The sequence below is a fragment of the Pichia membranifaciens genome (genome assembly GCF_001661235.1).
Source record: "Pichia membranifaciens NRRL Y-2026 unplaced genomic scaffold PICMEscaffold_3, whole genome shotgun sequence".
NCBI lineage: Eukaryota > Fungi > Ascomycota > Pichiomycetes > Pichiales > Pichiaceae > Pichia > Pichia membranifaciens.
In genome coordinates this window covers 709,907-722,652 of record NW_017566984.1, presented here as the reverse complement: position 1 = coordinate 722,652, position 12,746 = coordinate 709,907, and the positions used below count along the sequence as shown (strand labels likewise).

General features: G+C 46.3%; 7 protein-coding genes across 7 annotated transcripts; 3 read left to right on the top strand and 4 right to left on the bottom strand.

The window, feature by feature from the left end:
* Positions 1–63: 63 nt before the first annotated feature.
* PICMEDRAFT_72608 (hypothetical protein) lies at positions 64–1,854 on the bottom strand (the record flags this gene model as incomplete). Its single annotated transcript, XM_019164248.1, has 1 exon — positions 64–1,854. The coding sequence occupies one exon, from the start codon at positions 1,852–1,854 to the stop codon at positions 64–66; it is 1,791 nt and encodes a 596-aa protein (XP_019017661.1).
* A 710-nt stretch (positions 1,855–2,564) lies between these two features.
* Positions 2,565–3,623, top strand: PICMEDRAFT_72607 (hypothetical protein; the record flags this gene model as incomplete). Its single annotated transcript, XM_019164247.1, has 1 exon — positions 2,565–3,623. One exon carries the CDS (start codon positions 2,565–2,567, stop codon positions 3,621–3,623), a length of 1,059 nt encoding a protein of 352 aa, XP_019017660.1.
* A 314-nt stretch (positions 3,624–3,937) lies between these two features.
* Positions 3,938–6,557, top strand: PICMEDRAFT_77588 (hypothetical protein). The gene has a single exon (XM_019164955.1). The coding sequence runs from the start codon at positions 3,989–3,991 to the stop codon at positions 6,455–6,457; it is 2,469 nt and encodes an 822-aa protein (XP_019017659.1). The 5' UTR covers positions 3,938–3,988; the 3' UTR covers positions 6,458–6,557.
* Positions 6,558–6,612: 55 nt separating this feature from the next.
* On the bottom strand, positions 6,613–7,552 carry PICMEDRAFT_16409 (hypothetical protein). Its single transcript, XM_019161195.1, has 2 exons — positions 7,396–7,552; positions 6,613–6,931 (listed from the first exon to the last, which is right to left on the bottom strand). The coding sequence occupies exons 1-2, from the start codon at positions 7,507–7,509 to the stop codon at positions 6,647–6,649; spliced, it is 399 nt and encodes a 132-aa protein (XP_019017658.1). The 5' UTR covers positions 7,510–7,552; the 3' UTR covers positions 6,613–6,646.
* Positions 7,553–8,773: 1,221 nt separating this feature from the next.
* Positions 8,774–9,064, top strand: PICMEDRAFT_33153 (hypothetical protein; the record flags this gene model as incomplete). The annotated part of the gene is made up of 1 exon (XM_019162802.1): positions 8,774–9,064. One exon carries the CDS (start codon positions 8,774–8,776, stop codon positions 9,062–9,064), a length of 291 nt encoding a protein of 96 aa, XP_019017657.1.
* Positions 9,065–9,241: 177 nt separating this feature from the next.
* On the bottom strand, positions 9,242–10,081 carry PICMEDRAFT_72603 (hypothetical protein; the record flags this gene model as incomplete). The annotated part of the gene is made up of 1 exon (XM_019164246.1): positions 9,242–10,081. The coding sequence occupies one exon, from the start codon at positions 10,079–10,081 to the stop codon at positions 9,242–9,244; it is 840 nt and encodes a 279-aa protein (XP_019017656.1).
* Positions 10,082–10,458: 377 nt separating this feature from the next.
* Positions 10,459–12,732, bottom strand: PICMEDRAFT_72602 (hypothetical protein; the record flags this gene model as incomplete). The annotated part of the gene is made up of 1 exon (XM_019164245.1): positions 10,459–12,732. The coding sequence occupies one exon, from the start codon at positions 12,730–12,732 to the stop codon at positions 10,459–10,461; it is 2,274 nt and encodes a 757-aa protein (XP_019017655.1).
* Positions 12,733–12,746: the final 14 nt, after the last annotated feature.

Here is a 12,746-nt window from a genome sequence, read left to right as displayed (position 1 = left end):
ATAGTTCTCCTGTGTACCTGTGCCTCAACCACAGAGACGTTACGAGTGTTCCAGCCGCTGGCCTCAGGCCTTCCCGAGCTTCGACAGGTGGTCGCCCAGGAGCGTCTCCTGCTTCACGAAGTTGTCCAACTCGTGGATGATGTTGGCGCTCTTCGGGTTCAGCTTCTCGAGCCGCTTCACGATGTCGTCGCTGGCAATCCCCTGGGGCCTCTGGCCCTCCGCCTTCGGCTGTGCCGTACTCCCGCCCTTGCGCTTCTTCCCCGACGTCTTTCTGCGTTGTTCCTCCTCATCGTCGCCATTCTCGTCGCCATTGGCGTCGTCGTCGTCGTCATCATCATCATCGTCGTCGTCGTCGTCGTCGTCGTCGTCGTCGTCGTCGTCGTCGTCATCACCCGACATCAGTCCCATCGTTATACTCTTGGTGAAGACAGTCTTGATCATCAGGTCGTGCACCTTGTCCTTGCTGATCGGAAGCCCCTCGCGGATGCACGACAATTTGTACTTCATGATAGACTTCACTCTCGACAACGCGAGCCAATTCAACCACCCGCTGCCCTTGTGGCACGTCGTCTCCAACGGAGAACCGTCAATGATCTTCTTCACGTCCTTGTCCATGATGTCGCCGATTTGGAACGACAAGGAGTTGCACGGGTTGCTGCCGTCGAAAAAAAGCTGTCTCGGTATCTTACCGATGCCAAGCTTGTTTATTTCACTAGTTGCATCGCTGAACTCGTCAATGTAGTCATACAACGTCGGCGGAATCATATACACGTCTCCGTCGCCTTCGAGAATTTTCTCGATTTCTTCGTCGTGGTTAACTCGGGTAACCCCTCTAAATGCTTCAATCTGGTAAGCAACGGCCTTGGGATCCTTTGTAGGATCGTACCCTAGCTTGATGAACGAGTGCCTCCAAGGTCCCTTTTTGAAAGTATATGTCACAAAGGGTAGCGCAAAACGAAGTTGTGATCTTAAACTCTTTGGCAATAGCCAGTAAATGTGTCTCCGGATCCATATCGGTTTCATATCAAATAATTTTCGCACAATTTTCAGGCATTCAATCAAATGATAGGAAACAGATTCGTAGATGATTCTATCCGGGAAATTCATCTCCTTCATCCGCTCGACTTCACCAATCGCCTTGTTATACTCCACATCTAGCTTCGGATCGTATTTGGTCGGAATGGGGTCGCCCCACTGGATCTGGATTGAATGCAATTTCACAGCTTTGTTTACCCACTCTCCTTGCTCATCAAGTAATAGATTCCCAAAATATTTATAGCTGTGCGATACGTCTTCTCTGGAATATCTAACCAAGGAAGGGAGGTCCAGATCCTTATTCTCGAATTTCTGCATCTCGTCCATGCTTTCTTTCAACTCTTCAGCAAAACCATCAATTTTTTCAAAGTTCCCGGATCTGATCGACTCATTGAACTTGTTGTTGAACTCGGAAGTCTTTGTCACTTTCTGGAAATCTGCTAACTTTCTGAACTTGTAGTTTTGTTTCAATATCCCAAAGGGCTCAATCAAGTACTTGATGTTTTCCTTCTCACACTGCTCAATAGATTTCCTGATATCTCTATTGTTGGCGGCCAAAACTTTCTTCGGAATACGGAACTTCACCAACACGTTCCCAGAGTTCTTCAGCACTGTCGAGTGTATCGGATGCGAAAGTGGGTCCTCGGGACGGAATCGCAGTTCTAGCTTCATATCTGGTTCGATGAAACACTTTTTTAGCTTTTCACGTCCTCCGATCATCGCTATGGCCTTTTCTGTGTCTTTCACTCTGAGCGGATACTCCACCGAAAGAAGGCTCGGCACATCTAGGTCGAGGGTCGGGGCTAACTGTGGTTTCATGGTGCAACGCTTGTTATTTCTCTCCAATGCTTCAAGGTTCTAGTATCTGTTCCTCAAAGTGTCTGCTTATAACCTCTTGTGAGAACAAACAACAAGCCCCTGTCTTATTATTTACAACAAAATGGCGTAATCATGCTTGTTCTCGCGACTATTTCCGTTTGCGGAAAAATGACGATCCGCCACTAGGGGCTAGCTGTCAAGCCACCATCAGGCAGATTTTAGCAGAAAGAGCAGGGTTACACTGTACCAAAGAAAAACATGAACAGTCAAAGTGGTGAAACCAAAATTGAAAGAAAAATGAAGTATACTGTGTAATTGTTTTGGGTAATAGGACAATCTAATGAGTGAATTGATGTATGTACAGATGCGAAGCAGAGACGTAATGCATACAGTTAAATTTTCCAGCTTCTACTTTGCAAACTTCTACGTAAAAGCCCCATTGAGCTTGGTGGAGCTCGAATTATATACTTCCTCTATTTACCATCCACAAAAGTGCACTGTACCTTTCATATCCCTGGGGGCTGATATGGAGCGTGCATGCTGCTCACGCCTTCGCTTATCCTCACCACTCTTATCGCAAGCAAGACGGACTTTACCGGAATTATCACCAAGGCCAGTGCGGTATATAAGGCCAGCACAAATCCGCATACAATGGATGAGCACTCTGTATTAAACTTACTCATTTACGAGCACAAGGCAAGGCCAACGAAATGACCGAGGAAATTGACGACGAGCTCTATACTTACTTGGGATCATCGGGTCTTCAAATCTCGAGACTTGTTGTTGGATGCATGTCCATCGGCACCAAGCAGTTTGGTGAATGGGTGGTGAGTGACAAGAACCAAGCTTTTGCCATATTGAAAAGAGCTTACGACCGCGGCATCCGTACGTACGACACCGCCAATTTCTACTCAAATGGGGCATCGGAGCGTCTTTTGGGAGAGTTTTTGAAAGAATATTCGATCCCAAGACATAGCGTTGTGATCTTTACGAAAGTGTTCTTTCCAACAGAGGATAATAACCCTGATTTTTCTTCAATAAAACCTGTTGGAAAGAATCCGAGGTCCAGCGTGTTGGTCAACAGATTGGGACTATCCAGAAAACACATCCTAGACTCCGTGGAGGATTCTGTAAAGAGACTAGGGACCTTCATTGATCTCTATCAAATTCACCGATTCGACCCAAACACGCCAATTGAAGAGACCATGAAGGCGCTACACGACGTTGTGGAGTCTGGGAAAGCGAGATACATTGGTGCCTCCTCGATGAGAGCATACCAATTTGTGATGATGCAAAATGTAGCCGAGAAAAACGGTTGGTCCAAGTTCATTTCGATGCAGGACTACTACAACTTGAACTACAGAGAGGACGAGAGAGAAATGATCCCTTATTGCAATTTGACCGGCGTCGGTCTTATTCCTTACTCTCCTAATGACAGAGGATTCTTGACCCGCCCATTCAGCGCTATAATCGACGATGCTTCAAGATCCAAAAGTCTTTCCCATAACCTCACCGATGCTGAAAAGGAGGTTATTACCAGAGTAGAGAACGTGGCCAAAAAACACAACGTTTCCATGTCAGCGATCGCTCTAGCCTGGCTTCTGCATAAAGGCGCAAACCCAATTGTGGGGTTTTCGAAACCTGAAAGAGTTGACGATGCACTCACTGCCATTGCTTTGAAGTTGAGTGACTCTGATATTGAATTTTTAGAGGAAGCCTATGTGAGCAAGCCTCTCTCCTTCTTTTTCGAGCAGAAAAAGTATCATTGAAGGGCCATCTACTGTTGTTTACAAGATGCTCAGACTCTGTATAGTGTTATAAGCTAATGAATGAAACATGATTTATTTAAAGGTCTCTCATAGAGAGCATGATATGCACTGTGTTGGCAGAAAAGCTGGTCTCAGTCTATCTAACCTCGGGGTAACTCGACTGGCTCCTCCGTATTTTATCATATCTTGAGTTTTTTCGCGGCTGTTTCCCGTGATCTTTGATGTTTCCACTCTGTGGGCAACTAGAAAAAAATCCAATCCACGATAATAGAAAGAAAACTTGATTGAATTGTTACCTGGTCGAACTAAAGGTGACTCAAGCAGAAGCTATTATATTTTCAACATATATACAACTACCAGAGAATATGAGTATTCGCCGATCTTCAAGGACGAACAAAGGTGTCCACTCTCAGCGACTGGAATTAGCATATGCTGACGAGCCACGCAACACAGAAAATGAGTCTGGCAAAAGAGTTCAGATAGAACCAAATACCAGTGTTAAAAAGGCGAAGATGGATAAGCCAGTGTCATCATCAAAACCAGCTTGGGTGAAGATTGAGGGCGAGAGTGTCAGGTGTTTGCCATGTGGCACCACGGATCTAAATTACAATGAAGAAGAAGAAGACCCTTTTGGAATGATGATCGAGTGTGTCAGATGTAACACGTGGCAACACGTGAAATGCATGTTTGGTGCCAAGACGAAGGAAAAGGACATACCCGACAATTATAAGTGTGATGTTTGTGATCCTTCAAATCCCGCTTTTTCCAATTTGCGGAGAAAGTTGTCCTATGCAAGATATCTCAAACTGAGACTTGGTACCAGTGCAGACCAGACTGAAGACTCAGTTGATTACTCTGTGGACGATCAAGAGAAAGATGCAGGTGCAATCAATGATGACGAAAACGATCAGGAGTACTTCGAGGGTGGGCTTTCCAATAAATCTACTCGCAATGCTTTCTCGGTAACCAGCGATGATGAGTTGAGTGGTGATCAGGAGAAAGACAGAGCAGGAAGATCTCGCAAGAAACTTGCAAAGAAAAATGTAAATATATCACCTCCAGTAGTTGAAACTGATTCTAAAAGTGCGACACCTTCCGCGGTCTATGATACTTTACGGACAAGAATCGTGAAGAATCTAGAGCTGAAGTTAGTTGAACTCGTACCAAAGTCAAACAATGAAAACATTTTGAGAGGGAAAACAATCGGTGAGTTGGCAAGAGAGTGGGCTATCACACTGGAGAAAGGCATATACGAGACTTTCCCAAATTACAAGGCAGATCATACGAAGTACATAGATAAGGCTAGAAGTCTTCTGACAAATTTGAAAATTTCCCGTTTGGTTGAAAGAGTGATAAGTGGAGAGTTTACTATTGAACAGCTACCAAAATTGTCTACCGAAGAGATGCGAACTCCTGAGGAGAAAAAGAAAGCTGAGGAAGTAAGACAACAAGCTTTAAACCAGGTTGTGATCAAGAATGATGTCAGCAATCTTCCTAAAACTCGACTCACTCACAGAGGGGAAGAGATCATTGGAGACACTGACTATCAGTTTGATATCAATGATAGAAGAAACGATGAAGTTGAAAAAATCAAAGATAAGATGAAGAAACAAGAGCTAGAAAAGCAAGAACGAGAGCAAGAGCGTGAATTTGATGGTCTAGGTTCGCCACCCCAGTTTATGATGGGTGCAAATTTAGATGACGAAGGAGAAGGAGAAAATGAAACCAATCCGCACCACCCTACACACAGCAATGGACTTTCGGATGATGAAGGATCTTTTATAGGTGGCCATACTAAGAAAGCAGATGGTGAAGAAGTCAACCATGATCTTTTGGATGACGATGATTTTGACAAAATTCTGAATGACACTCTCGGAAAAAAATTTGAAGAGAAGCCCAAGAAACAAAGCGGCATCGCAGAGAAGACAGCAAAGAAAGTAGCTGGCAAGCAAAAAGTAGAGAAGAAGGTGAAATTTATGGAAGCTGAGGAGACTGGAAAAATAGAGCAACGTACTACAAAGGATATGTGGGAAGGTACGTTGGGTTCTCCAGAGCTTTCATTTTCTTGTAAAATAGATTTTGTATCATCAACCTGTAAACCATCAAAGAGGAATATAATAGAGAGTGCATTTAGGATGATCAATGAGAATGCAGTTGCAACCAATGGATATATAAATAAGGGTCGATTGAATGCGGAAGTTGCTGACAATTATCTAGATAAGATCACCACATCCAAGGATTTGTATCTATTTGAGGTATTACCATTTGAAGAGGATGAACAAAGTGGTACCTCATTCATGAAGATGTGGTCATACTATCACGGTTCGTCCAAATATGCTGTTTTGAAGAACTCAGTTGCATATATTAGAGATACATATTTACTGGCGTTATCAAGAGAAAGGATGATCGATGGAGAGGAAAGTGCTATTGTGTTGAGCAAATTTCCAGCCGACGAGATCATGGAGCATTTGGAAGAGAGCAAATCAGAAAGCAAGTTATACATTTTATCGGTAGTCCAAAGGGACATGGACAATTTCAAACCAATCCGGATCCCACCAAAGACGATGAAAACCAATCCCACCATTTTCAATCCACCTGTAAGGTCAGAAAACGATCATGGAGAGTCTGAGAATGGAAGAGAGAACAAGAACGAGAATAAGAACCAGAAGGAGGACGAAAACGAGAAGATGAAGGAAGACTTGAAGGTAGCAGTTGAAGGTGATGACGATTACGATCCTGCTCTTTCGGTGACACTGTCTAAGTTGACAGGTGGCTCAAATACTCAAAGTGCGCCAGACCTGGCCTTGGCCAGCTTGATGAAGAACTTGAGTTGACTTTCCATCTTTATATAGTACCTAGTGTATTGACATTGTAATGATTTAGTCGGAAGTCGAAAAAGCTATAGTTTTAGTTATCACAAGAGAAAAACCAGATTATACAAATTAAAATTTTTATTTTATATTTTTTATAGATTATATTACTAAACAAAACTGTATTTGAATTTATCTACTAATATGATTGATTTAAGCCTTAGCCAAAGCTTTCTTGACAGCAAAGTTTCTTTGTTTCTTTAAAACCAAAACTTGGAATCTTTCGAAATCAGACAATTGAGATCTGGTTTCTCTTTGTGCAATCTTCTTGGCCCAGCTGGTCTTAGCCCACTTGGCGTCGATTTCAGAAGCAGCCCACTTCTTGGTGACAATACCGGTCTTGGCACCTCTTGGAAGGGTGTCTAAGACAAGTGGAGTCAAAACAACCTTACCTAAACTGATAGATTGTCTTTGGACGGATGGACCATCGATTAAAACCTGAGGGAAAAAAGTAAAATGAGGAGGGAAACTGATGTTAGTATGCTGTTTGCGATTCCGGAGATCTTCAGCGGACAGATGGTATTGGAGCTATTTGAGCATGTGGCATTCGACGAGTGTGTGACTATATGCCTGTGACAGTGCTACTATGTTTTTTGACAATATTTTTTTCTGCTGACTTTCATCTGAGTCATGAGGATACAAACTGAAGTGCACACGAGAGCAGAATTCTAGCACAAGGAAAAATTATCTTCCAGTCAATGTGGGTGCTGTGCACAATGGATATTCAGCAGATATTTCTCTAATGGACAGGTTGAAATCGTATACTGTATTTTATTCACGTTTTGCTGTATCAACCTGTTGCTAGCAAACGGTAGCAGCACAACGTTCTTTCAGCTCTATTGCATCTGTTCGTCACTTCTACTCCAATAACACTGTTGGATGATTTCTAGGGATATACGTACTCTCTTTTGATCAATGATTTCAACGACTGCGGCTAACTTGTTTTGGACCAAAACAACTCTACCGACTTGGACCAATCTCCAGTTGGTTGACACGACCTTTGTTTCAGTAGACATCTCTTGTAGATTTGATTAGTTGCTTGGGGAAAGGAGCAAAAGGATAGGGCAGATAACTCGACAGTGTACGATATGCCTGTCTATTCAAACGGATATATGGTGTAAAATCTTCAACCGATAGTGTCTACGAAATCCGAGCAGAATCGGCTCCACGCAGTCGCCAGCGGCGCGCAGTGGCCGTGAACCAAGGGACTGCTGAAAAAAAAGTCCGCCAGTGTAGGAGCGACCCAGGCCTCAGAACATGCAGACTCACAAGGTGCGGTGCGCGGGTGTCTTGTAAGCGGGCAAAAATACAAACCCTGAGAGGATGCACGTGAAATACTGGCACTAAACCCTGCTTTCAGCCCGCGTTCGCCTTTTACAAAGGTTTGGACTTGGACGGAGGAGAAGTGTTGAGAAACCGAAGCTGTCTGTTCTTCTTCTTCTTCTTCCGCCAATTCTACAGCATTACATAATTAGATCGGTAGCAATGCATCGACGGGATTTGCCCAAGCAGCAGCAGCAACAGCGACATCTTCACTGCAGCCAATGCTGGCTGCGTGCGGATGACGCCGTTGGTACTGAACCAACACGCTCTAGATGATGACCTATAATTTGCGTTCGAAAAACAGGTCACTTCGAAACACGCCTAGTTTCATTATGGAGGGCCTGCACAACCTGTGACCAACTTATTTTCTGATAGACTTTTTTCCAGCCGCTCTGCTGCTGCTGGTGTCCATGCATTTGCAGTCGATTAGAAATCAAAGCAGCCCTTCGGCGCCTTCATACGCCAGGGGCCGGCGTAGAGCGTACATCCATAGATACTCAGCTGGGTATTGCACGGTTGGTGCTGCTTTAGATACCGCTGTAACTATTCAACGGAGGGAAACGTAGCTTCTTTCTCGATACTTGCTGAGTGGCCTCGTGCCTCGAGACGCCTGACAGGGCGTCGGGGTCCTCTTGTTCGTAACTGGTGTTTATCGGTAGGGTCTAGCGGGCCTTGCCGAGTAGTAGCAACCATATGCACCGAAAAGAAGTCCCTCCGGCAGCGGGATGGGGGTCTGCAGGCTCTGTGCGGCAGATCCTCACGTTCCGCTGTGTGTGGCAGCAGCAGGTCCCGGCTCAGAGAGAGGTCGTGAGGAAAACAAAGCGTTTTTCCCGTCATGTTATTGTTATCTTTTGAGACCACCAGGACGGGCCGACCCGGTGTAGACGTTGATAACGGCTTTTTTTGTCTCCTGTTCACTGCCGCAGTAAGCCCGCTACCTTCCTTCTTCCAATCACCATGTCTAGGGCCTCGCAGATTGAACAAGAGAATGACTCACAGTTCCATCTGCTCGCAAACAAGGTGTCTGCGTTCAAAAACATCGCAAATGACATCAACTCGTACGCACAGGAGGACAACAATAACTTGGGCTCCATCAACGACCAGCTCTCCACGCTAGGGGAGAACATCAAGTCGACTGCCTCACGGTTGGGCCATGTGATGCGTGCCAACCCGAAGATCACAAGAATGGTAGGCGTTGGGTTTGCCATCTTCCTGGTCATCTACTACTCTCTCAAGTACCTTTTCTAAGCAAGAACAACCCACAGAAAACATCGTAGCGACATGAAATACGGTCTTTTATCTTATACCTTTTGTTTCTCTTTCAAATATGTATATATAAATATAACATTAAAGATCTATAAGCAGATGCAATGATACACCAGCTATTCGACGCAGATGCAATGCTGCACCAGCTATTCGACACAGTCAGTGTCTGCCACCAGCTACGTCTTGTCCGAGCTTGTAGTTACCGATAGCCCTACCCCATTGAATTTTGGATCTGCTAATTGGCATCAATCTTCTCAAGTTCTTGAACTTCTGTTCGTTCAAAACGTTGACCTTCTTCAAAACACTCAGCTCGTAGTTTTTTTCGTATTCAGCGATCTTGTCGATGACTGCTCCTACGCCGGAGATTTGGCCCAAGTCTTCCTCCTTGGCCGTATTCATGACAACGTTACCATCTTCATAATAGTGCACCCTTACCTTCACAACCGCAGACAGCCTTCCACTCTGCTCATCCCATTCGTAGACAGCAGCCCACTTCCCGTTGTAGAAATTCGAGTCGTTGAGCTTTTCTCCGACAATGACGACAGTTAGGCTGTCGTTGGCGCCAGGAATAACCATACCGCGGCTCAACTCGTTGTAGTGTGCAGCAATGTAATCGTCCAATTGTTCCTGCAACTTCTCAACAGCTTTCCCATCAACACCGGAAGGTAGCTTTTCTTCGACATCAATGACACGACCATTGATGAAATCGTAGTCAAACACAATTCCTTGCTGGATATCGAAAAACTTTATTCCGCTCAAGTTGTACTTCGACACAATGGTGTGCTGCCCGCTGGATAGTCTCACAAGCTTTGCATCACCGCCCTTCTTCCCGTCCTGTGCCAATTCCGTCGTGTAGTTTTCACGCAACACGCCGGCAATCAACTTGTCGGCGTCTGCATTGTTCAATAGGGCCTTGACATCACCTATGATGGTCCTGTCGTCGCCCGGAGGGGAGGTTTTCACAATCTGACGCACTATGCTCTCTACTTCGGAAACCATTGTATCGCTGTTCTCTAAATTCTTGTCTGCAAAGCCAAGCACAATTGCAACAAGCAAAACCACTGCATTGCACACGTGGTCCTAATCATGCCGTTCGGTCCGTCTTACAGCAGCATCTCACCTCCGTTAAAAACATGGTTCTTCCCTCACCGCGCTCATCTGGCAACAGCCGGTTCTTTGTTTGCTCCTTGCTCACAATACGGAAATACTGTAAGGATAATGTAAACATGGTTATATCTCTATATAGCCTTCACTTTACCTGTGAAGAAAATGAAAGTTTGTGCAAAGGTATGTACTATATGCATGTGTGTCTTCTTTTTTATATCATTTCACGGCCCAAAAAACATCCAGCTATTCGAGTGTAGCAAATCGTCCTATCAGCGGTTGTAGCTTGGGTTGATGTGTGGAATCAATCCACTTGGCGTGACAATCCATTCCTGGAGCGGCCGCTGGAACTTGTGCACATAGTTGCCCCCCACAGAACCCACATGGGTGAGCACTTCCAGTGATTGGAAATGGCGATCAACTGCATCCCGGCCCTGTGGCCTGTAGCTCTTGCCGATGTCTAGAAGCACATATCTGCCGGTCCAACGCTCGTTTTCCACCAGCGGCACCATACACCTGATGGAGTCCCGCAAAATCTTCCGCTGGGCAGGGAAGGTATGCGTGTTAATTGAGTGTGGAGACGGCTTTGCAATGTACTCTCTGTAAGTGCGGAGCTTGCACGTTGCTGGCAAACTCCCCCCTGTGTTGGACTGTATTGGCGTCAGCACCGACTGCGGGGTCGTATTTGCAGTGTTTATCCTGTTAGTTGTAGAATGCAAAGAGCCCGTTGATCTTGATGACTCCGACGACCTGTTTCGTATTCCTGGGGTCGACTCGTTCGGCTTCTGTAGCTCGTGAAAGCCCTTTGCTTCATGACCATTTCCCAAATCATTAAATGCATTCCCATTGTTGATGCCTGTGTTGTCTCCATCCCTATTATTATCAACGTTGTTTTCGCTCGCAGTATCACTGTCATGCTCGTCGTTTTCATCGTCCAGGTGGACGCTAATCTCGTATTCGTCCTCATCATCATCGATAAGCTCATCGTCGTCCGAACCTTCATAGTCTTCTCCGTCCAAACCTTCGTCACCATAATCTGTATCGATATGAGAATTGGCCATGTTGTCGGCAAGCATTACAATGTTTTGGTCGTCGGCACTCCCTGCACGCTTGTGATGGTGGTTAGAGCTTGAAGAGCTCGATGCAATAAAGGCCCCCGGCGCCGAGTTTGATGTCCTGTTTTTCCGAAACATGCCTGCCAACCCTTCGTTGGCGGAATTTCCAGAAGAAGAGCCGGATCGTTTTTTAAAAAACCTCATCAAGCTTGAGTTTTCACTTTTGTCCTTATTTTTGTAGCTTTCTGGATTGTCTTTGGAGGTAGTGTGGCTCGGTGCAGACGAAGAAGAACCTCTTCTCGTGTGCTGGTCCGCGATGCGTACGTGGTGGGCACCCAGGGTGATGCCCATGGCGACGTTGAGGGGCCTATAGTGAGTTCTATGTCTGCGGCGGCGCCTGCGGGGAACCGTCCGGTACGTGGGCATCTCCCGCCGGGAGAGGTCCAACGCCGTGTCAATTCCCAAATTGATGGCGTTGTACCATTCAACCATTGCCTCCGTGGAGGGAAACTTGAGCAAAAACTGTTCTGTCTCAAACCGCCCGCGGAAGACATCACTTTTCTTCTTGTAGTCGATGGCAAGTCCGATTCTGCCATACTGTAACGTGAACGACCTGACGACTTTCGTCGACTCCAAGGCGCCAATCGACTTGAAGAACTTCAACGCCCGCAAGTCGGTTTTGGTAGTCATCACCGAGCGGTAGTTGTCCTCGTTGTAATTGGACAACGCATCTGTGTCGACGGCGCTGGGCGCCTTGCAGCCCTGCTCCCGCTTCAGATAAAGATGGTGATGGTGGTACGGGTGTAGCAGCGAGTGAGAGTTCGAGCTCGAGAAGGACGACGAGGCGTCAAACTTCTTCAGCACCGGGTCGCCCTCCCGGAACGGACACCGGTAAAAGTTCAGCTGCGTGGAGTTGAGCTCCACGATGTAGGGTCTCCACTGTCGCTGGCTCGCCATCTCGAACGGCGAGTTCCACTCCGTCTTCCTGTACAAAATGCCCAACTTGTACACCGTCGGCACATACCCAGGCAACGCCTCGTTCTTGCTCTCAAAGTCGGAGAACGCAGGCCTTGCCATCCGGGGCAGCGTCGTGAAGTATGGAGGCGGCTCTACGGGAAACGGCTCGAGGATTGAGAGATACTTCGAGAAGTATTTGTCATCGTCGCCGTTGTCGCCATCACCTGTGCCGGCACCGGGTCCAGTTTTCTTGCTTCGACGTTTGCCTATACCTGCACTCTTTAGAACCGCAACTTTACCCCCCATGTCTCTCCCACCTTCTGTAGACATGCCCTCTGATCGTGATCTTGTCTGACTCGGGCTCTCTGCAGCCCTTCTTTCTCTCGAAGCTGCCGCCGCAGCGGCGGCGGCCATCGCCGTGGGCGCCTGCTGTCGTGCATTCTGTGACATCTTTGGCCGTGCCATCTCTGCCGTCATTGCAACCTTCTCCGACACCGTCAGCGTCCCCGATTCTTCCTCTTCGTCTGCAACCATCCTCTTTGCATGTG